The sequence below is a fragment of the Triticum urartu genome, unplaced genomic scaffold (assembly GCF_003073215.2).
Source record: "Triticum urartu cultivar G1812 unplaced genomic scaffold, Tu2.1 TuUngrouped_contig_6772, whole genome shotgun sequence".
NCBI lineage: Eukaryota > Viridiplantae > Streptophyta > Magnoliopsida > Poales > Poaceae > Triticum > Triticum urartu.
In genome coordinates, this window is record NW_024117560.1 from 1 (window position 1) to 8709 (window position 8709).

An 8709-nucleotide genomic window follows, 5' to 3' on the forward strand; every position below is an offset into this window, starting at 1 on the left:
GATCCGATCCATATGGGATTGAGATGTTAAGAGAAAGTAGGTTTATCTTGAGTGGGAAGGGAGTCGATCTTGATCGATTCGAGACGCGTTGCAAGGAACGCAGCGACGGGGATCTGACTCATTTGGTCCCTTTGCCTAGATCTCTAGTAGAGTCTGCGGGAACTAAAAAATCAGAGAGCACTCTTGGATGAACAACTCGGCAACCTGGAGACGAGGGGATTAATCCTCAAACCTTCTGATCGTTCATTCATGCAGACAGTAGAGACCTCCAAATCCATGGGCACAAACGGCACACCATTACATTTGCTCAATCTTAATTAGTTACAGGGCACACCATTACATTTGCTCCTTCTTAGTTACAGGGCACACATGTACACACCATCACATATGCTCATTCTTATTTACAGGACACATATGTAGAATAAGTAGCAGGGACATACACTCACTCAATCCACATATATAGATACATAATATATCTGCCCACGCATGCGCGGCAGACAGTAACACACAACGGCAAACCAAAGAGCACACACAAACCACACCATGGGATGGGAGCCGATGAAGGTGAACGGATGATGGAACGGCACATCCGGCATCAATCCTCTTTCTTCCTCAATAATGAGAATCTTGGAGGATCTTTCTTTTCTGGTATGTTTCCGGCTTCCTGGTATTGGTTTTCAGGTTTGTTGTATGTAAACTTGGGTTTGTTCTTGTGTTTCTTCAATGCTTCTTCCACCTCCCTAGGGATAAAATCACCATTGATCTCGAGCTCCTTCAGGTTTGGAAGGATGTCAGTGCCGGAGATGGAGAGAGTACCCACCGTGTCCTTTGTGAAGGACCAGATGATTTTCTCGAGCTTAGGAGCTGATCCGTCGATAATGATAGTCTTGGGGGTGACAGAGAAGTCGACTGTAAGAAGGTTGAGCTTTGGGAAGTCATCTTTGTATAAGATAAGCTGGCTTTGTACACAAAATATGTCCTTGAGTACTAGGTTGCGCATGTTAGGTATCTTGGCGAGAATCTCTACCTCATATTGACTCAGAGAGGTATGCCAAAGAGTCACCTTGGATATGTTTTTGGCCTTGTCAAACAATGATACCTTATTGCTGTTCTTCAACTCGACATCCTTCAGTTCCAGAAGGTCTTCGACTCCAGAAATTGACAGTCCATCGGTGGAGCACAAAACGATTTTCTCAAGTTTATGTGCTCCACCTCCAAAGCTGAGGGCAGTTATGTCGGAACCCTCAATAAGAAAGCACTTGAGATTTTCGAATTCATCATTGTTGAAGGTAAGGTTGCTATCGATGTATGCGTTATCTCGGAGCCTGAGACATATTAATTTGGGAAGCTTGGCAAGGACCTTCAGATCAGGCTGATACAGCCGGGTACCAGACAGAGTTACCTTGCGAAGTTGGAGTTGGTCAATATCTCTGGTCAACAACCGAAGAAGTTGCACTGTTTGTGTGGTTCCAGTAATGCTTAGGCTCTCGAGAAGCTTGGGGGAGTTTTTATAGTGTTCAAGAACCCAATCTCTGATCTCTTTGTTGTCCTCTATATTGGGAAGAGTGATTGACAGAGACTTCAGGCACTCATGCAGATCACTGATAGCTCGAAGAAAATTCCTGAGGTGTGGCTCCTTGTATTGAATAACCACACCAAGCTTCCTGAGCTGCCACAACTTTCCAATATCTTTCATATCTTGTCTCGTCCGTGCCTTGACATTGGACAATACCTCCATGTTTACCATTTTTTCGACCTTATCAGGGATCTCAACACTAAATAGTTCAGTACTACTTACCCCTGAACTTGGAACAATGCGACCAGCCAGCAAACGCTTCAACTTCAGGAGTAAGACATTTACTGTTGCAGATGGAGGCACACTGGTTTCTCGGATATCCAATACTTCTAGCTCACGGAGGTTGTTGATTTCAGTTGGCAGCTGGGTAACATCTGTTCCCCTTAGGCTCAGATACTTGAGCAGTAACATCTTGCTGCAAATGTCCCTGAGGTAGATTTGATTCTTCCCTCCAAAGCACTGGCAATCTTGGAGATCTAGCACCTTGATCAGGGATACTCGAGATGATTCTTCATGGAGCTTTTCGAAGAATCTATCTATTTTATCCGAGCCACGGAGTCGGAGGTCATTGAAAATGGAGAAGCGGAGAGCCAAGTGATGTGACAGGCGTGTTTCCACAATGCGCCGCTTTCTAGCGATCTTGGTAATGAATTCATGAACAAGATCACCTATCACACAACTCTTTATCTTTCCTGTAGCCCCAATATCGGCAGGATAAACAAGCCACCGGTTGATCAACGCATCAAAACATCGACTGGCATGATGCACAGAACTGGCCCAGTCTTCCTTGGTTATCAGCCCTTCGACAACCCACCGTCCTATCAAGGTTGACCGCCTGATAGGTTGTCGTCGAGGGAAAATTGCTAGGTACATCAAACAAGACTTGTATTCTTTAGGCATATCACTATAAGAGAACTTGAGTATCTTCTTAGCAATTTTGTCCAATGATTTGTCTGTAACCTTCTGCAGGGTTCTGTGCAACTTGCTTAGTTCTTCATCGCTCCTCTTGGGGTTGGCGTACAAAGCATGAACGAAGATCTTCATGCAGAATTCATGTTGGTGACAGTTCTCCAAGATGCCGAGAAAAATCTGGGCGCTCTCTTTATTCATCTGCTGGTTTGTAAGCTCGAGTGCGATATCATGGTAGAGCCCAAGAACAGAATAGTCTATAGGCTCCCGCGACGGACAACAATATCCTTTTGCTCGTGTTCTGTTTTCTTCAAAGGTCAACATCAGTGCACCGGCTATGCAACCAAACATGCTGAAAGCCTTTTTGGTCTCCTCCCATCCGGATACCCAGTCATAATCGAGTTTGAGGATAACTAGGATTATCTCATCACCTTTTCTATCAAAACAATCCATAACTTTGTCCATGATCCCTTTGATGACAAGCTGTTGATTCATCTCCCACTCGATTTCCCAAAACCTCTCCATGGTTTCTTCAATAAGAGCATCCAGTATAAAATCTTGACTTGGTTTCTTCATGGATTTTACTTCCTGCAGCTCAGTTGTATCTAGTTTCTTCTCTGATTTGTCTTCCTGCAGCTCAGTTGTATCTATTTTTTTGTCCTTCAGAGATATGTCTTCCCGCAGCTCAGTTGTATCTAATTTCTTGTTCTTCATGGATTTGTCTTCCTGCAGCTCCTGCAGTATCTTGCGGATCATATCTTTGAATTGGTCCTCGACCAATATAATTGTAGTGCCAGCGGTGGTGGTGATGGCTGTGGCTTGCTTGGAGTCTTGCTCTTGGTTCTGCGGGTCCTTCCTGATGGTCACCAGGGGGAACACTTCACGTAGGAGGTCTTCATACTGGGCTTGCTTGAGAAGAATCTGCTTTGTGTGTGGTTCTTCTTTTTCATCTTCTGCGTGTAATTCCATATGCTTTTTAAGCATCTTAGCTGTTTCTTTAATGACATCGTCGCGTGAACGTGTCTCTCCCTTCCTTTCTTGGACTTGTTTGGGTGCAGGAGCACCTTTAGCTGGCTTGAGCTTTAGCAGCCACAATGCTCGGAGGAATATGCCCAAGGGTTCATCTTTTGCCGATTCCAGCAGGCCCAGCTCATCCTTACTCATTTCTGTCAAATTGAGTTGCGGCTGGTTGTCCTTCATGTTTTGAAGAGTGCTCTTGATTTCTGAAATCTTCTTGTTAACCTTCATTCCTTGGATAATTTTTGTGATTTCTCTCATAACCTCCCCTTTTTGGGAGAGAATTTCCCTTTTTGTTTTGTTGATAGCCTCATCCCGCCCACCTTGAACTTCCTGTTGCTGGGGTTGGGATTTTGCGAGCTGAAGTTCCCGCAGGATATAGTACAAGATATCCTCGGTTCTTAGGGCACAAGAATAGAAGTGCACCGCTGGGATGTCGACCAAGACACTGCATTTTTTCCACATGGCTGAAGCTTCCTTTGCAATAGCAAGGGTTTCATGCTTATCCGGTGCCACAATGGCCACGGATGGTACTGATCCCCCCTTAACAGTGTTGCATTGTGCAACATTCTTTATCCATTCCTCTAGCTTCACCCTAACGTTCTCCTCTGGCGTACGAGGCTCAAAACACGCCCCTCTTGGATGAGAGCGATTTGTCACCGTCAACGCCATTACGTCTTGATCGTCACTGTCATCCTCTTCACCTTCTGAAGCAGTAGATGTTGTGGCTACATTCACAACTGGTGAACCTATCGCTGCCAGCGTGGGACCAGCCCCTGCAGGCGACTGCCCCGCTCCTGCCCCTTTCGCTGGGACCTCAACACCGTACCTATAATAGGTAGGAAATAATTAAATTAGAAGGAAAAGTTTGACCATAACTTGAACGATGGATCAATAGAAGTAGCTGTAAGCCTTGCGGAAATTTAGAGACCTTTTTGTTACATTTATCTCGTCAAAACTGTCAAAAGGGCGTGGTGTTTTGTTTTTCTTGAGAGAGTCTGGATCAGACTAGGAGAAAGTGGGTAGGAGGTAGGAAGTTAAAATTACTTAATGTGCAACTTGAAACGAATTGCATTCAGATTTTTATATAAAACATAAACCTAAATAAAGGTCATCGTGCCAAACTCTACATGTATCTCCTGTCATCCAGCACCCGTCGGCCACCACACGCCGCCGTTGTATTTGGCCTCCTCCGGCTCCCTGGGAGCTTCTGTTTCTAGCTATTTCTGGTGGGACACTGCAGAAACAAGTCAATCGGAGCCCTGCGGTCGCGCTGCCACCACCTGCCCCTTGTTCTGCCACCAGCGGCAGCTAACCCAGGTCTCTACACCCTTTTTTATATGACCAGCTTTTGATACATAATTACAGTGTGAAGGGGAAAGTACATGTTGTGTTGAAGAACTGGCACATTGAGGGTAAGCGAGCCACAAGAATCCATACACCATAGACAACGTCTAGTCAATGACTCACGCTACCTTCCCATAGCTTGCCTGTGATGGGCCATGGCCCATGGGCGTATCAATAGCTTCAAGCGAATCTCGTTTCTCTTGTCTCGCTGAGGATATTGACAACGGCGGAATGGAGTCAACTCAGGATTTCACATCCATGCGGGATGCGAGTTCTTGATGAGGACATGGGTCATGGCGAGTTCCTCACACCTTCACCGACTATATCAACATTGGAATTGCGAGAACTGACTAATTTTAGGCGTGCCACACTACGCAAGATTACTGCTCTGCTGACTGGTTTCCATTGACGAGGGCTCGCATGCTCGATAGTGGTACAATAGACCACCGATGGGCGAATGGTCCATGCAGAGATGGGCGTACGTCGATCCATGGAGACAAAGCGGAGGCCAGCCCGAAGGGACTTCAGTGTTCGTCAGTGGAGAGACGGCCAGTGGTCCTGCTTTGTCAACACCACTGACGACCATTGACGAGCCATCCATAGCCAGTGGCGAAGGGAAGGGGGGCAGCATGTATTTGTAGCAGTATATTAGATATTCTATGAGTAGTATATTAGAATATACCAGATTTACTATTTTTCGTTCAACTGATTTCAATTCATCTTCATTCGAATTTTCTGGCCATCCGACTGCACACTAAAATTCATGCCGCAAAATGTAGTAGGAGGTTTTTGTCCTGAGTTCAGGTCATTATTTTCTCGTGTGTGTGTATATATCTCATGTATTTCATAGTTGATTTCTTTTATGCTGGGTTATATAATTTACCTTATGATTTTAAATTTTTGTATGTTTGGTTATATAAATTTAATTTCATATCTTTCAGAAATTTTCTATGTAGAGTTGTATCATTTCCCTTGTAACCATATAACTGATGTCTCATGTTTATTTTTGGGTTATGTCTATGTTTGGGACCCTTTTTGACTATGTTCTAAATTTACAAAAAAAAATTACCAGTCTTCTAGTCCATGAATTATTTTTGTCAGTCCATAATTTTTACAGTCCTAATGTATAGATATTACAGTTTACATTATGCTGTATTTTTACAGTCCTAAAGTAAAGTTACAACTTTTGTTGCATGTAATTGCCTTGTAGCCGTGTTGTAATTTGTTGCATCTTAGACTGGAACATTGAACTAAGTGAGAACTAGCCCTCTTTCCTCTTGACCCAATGTAAATTGCATCTAATACAATTATATAGTTAGTGTAGTTGATAATTTGCATACAGCTGTGAGGTTGCAGTTGAGCATAAGCTGGACCGGCAAAACACTATATACAACAAATCTTGTTGCTAGATTGATATTTTCTTGGTTATGATTTTTAGCAGTCACAAAACTAGTGGTTTCATGTGTTTTTTTTTTACTTTTTAACATGTTCTTTACGGTAGTATGCTTTTCAGCGAGAGAATGTTATTTTACGATTCTGCCAAGCAGTTTTGACAATTTATAGAGTTATTTGATATCCATGTACATCTCTAAGCTAAGCAAACAATCAATTCTAAGCTGTGAAAATGGTTCAAAATAATAAAATCTATATGTTCTTCCTCGTGGAATCGTTCTTAAAGATGACTTAAGATAGTTATTTCTTAGTCATCATAGGAATAATAAAAAGTTTAATAATTAAACTATGGTGGATAATTGCACCATGACATTTTTTAAACTGCTTTGACATAAAAGTATCCGATGCTTAACTGCTTGGCAACATCAATTACTCCATTAAAGTTTGTATGACCCTACAGGAAAAAAACTTCTATTACGCACTTAGTGTTGGAGCTGTGCGATTCATGTATGCATGTTTTGTAAGTGTTTGTGTGACATATCAGGCAACCAATTAGACAAAAGAATCATTATAACCTAGTTATTATGATGAATTAACTGGATCATCAGGCAATCCGTGAGTCATATTTCTCTAGATATACATTGATTTTCTTGATTTTATGCATGCAACAAATCCTGGGGCATGACATGATATCACGTGTGTTGCGTCATTCACGTCAAACGAATATGCACACAGCAAGGCCCAATCGCCACCATGGCCTAAAGATATATAGCTCTCAATAGAGATACATGCATTGAGCATTGTCTCGAACGCCCAGCCACCAACAGTATCTTAGGCAAATTGTTTGATTGTGCACCCTGTCTAGATATGCACTATATTGGGTTAAGTAGGTCAATCTAATTGTCATAAATATAAGAACCCTCATAAGTGCCACATGTGTGCATGAACACATCACAACTTCGAACATTTTTTATGGCAAGTTTAGTGGTGCAAGGATGACAATTTTAGTTGTCAAGCATGTCAACTTCCTTTTCGGATGGCAAGTTTCAGTTATTTTTGGGGTTTGTTTTTTCTTTTTGGATGACAACTATAGTTGTAAAAAAGTCAGGGCCAGAGTGCTTCGTGTCACATATGTGGCACTTATCATTTGGGGAAAATAAAAGTCGTGGTTCATTTTTTGAAATATAAAAATCTCATGGATATAATTTGTTGATGTATAATTATGTAGTACTAGCGCGTATGGCCTGTTTAGGTACATTTATGCACTAACGGTTGTGGTCTAATAATGAAGAGATGACTCGCTAGCTTAATGGTTGGAAGTTTTGCTTTTTATGGGAATTTTTTGCGCATCTCTCTATTTTTTCCATATTGTTCTTTTGCTATATAATACTCCTACATAATAGAGATAGTTTTTTTATTGAAAACATATAAATTTAATACAACTACCTGATTACTATAAAACTAGTTATATTTTGATGTTTGGCCTCTCGAGAGGTTATTGTTTCCTTCACCCCCGCACATATAATTCCTTGCCCTGCCTATAGCAGCCCGTCCTTGATCACGAGTACATAGGAGGCCCGTCAATGTGGATATTTTAGTCATCTAACTAGGTATTGCAGGCCACCATTATTGGTCATGCTGGAAGCACCTGCTAGTGGTGGCTTGCAATATAAGAACGAAAGCAATGCTCGCAGATGGCCAGTGTTACCGCCACATGCATCACCCCATTTCTTGCTCTCCAAATTCTTGTCCTCGCCCCCCTAGAGATTCCCATCTTCCCTTGCATCCTCTCCTGTACATCCCCTCTCTCTCTTCCATAGATATCCTATCTCCCGAAGACTTGCCATTGCATTGTATGCTCAGCCACACCAGCACGCAACATTACATGCATGCGGTCATCGAGAATATAACCAACGACCTGCACAACCACTGTCATACACCACTCTCATACCATACGCAGTGCACGTATAAAAACCACTCGCGCGCCACCCATGGAAAATCCAGCCACATTCTTCTCCACCTCCAGTCAGAAGAGACGCTACTTCCGCTGCGTTGCTACTGACCACAAGGTGGAACACTGTTGCAACCTGTTCATTGCGCTCGCTGTTGGCAGTCTAGCCATTGCAGCCATGACTGTGGGTCAGTTTGACTTTCTATATTTCCTTAGCTCCCGGATCTTCCGACATGTAACTTTCATTCTCTTCACGCCGCACCTTGGACAATGCCAACGACAACGATATTGGCCATGAGCGAGCTCTGCTCTCCCACAACGCTCGCTCGGCCTCTGGTGTCACCCTCGAGGCCCCCGGGGTTCCAATCGTCACCCACACTGCCGCTCGCATGAGTCGGCCCCCTGCGCCATACCCCTTCACCTGTGCTTGCTGGTGCGGCTGGCGTCTCCACTGATGCCCTCGCGTCAATCTTCGTGGAGCGGCGGGAGGGGGGCCTTGCCACCCCTGAGTCGCCCC

General features: G+C 43.5%; 1 protein-coding gene across 1 annotated transcript; it reads right to left on the bottom strand.

The window, feature by feature from the left end:
• Positions 1-277: 277 nt before the first annotated feature.
• LOC125531065 lies at positions 278-4348 on the bottom strand (the record flags this gene model as incomplete). The annotated part of the gene is made up of 1 exon (XM_048695472.1): positions 278-4348. A coding segment is annotated over one exon (3753 nt), but the record flags the coding sequence as incomplete, so codon positions are not given.
• Positions 4349-8709: the final 4361 nt, after the last annotated feature.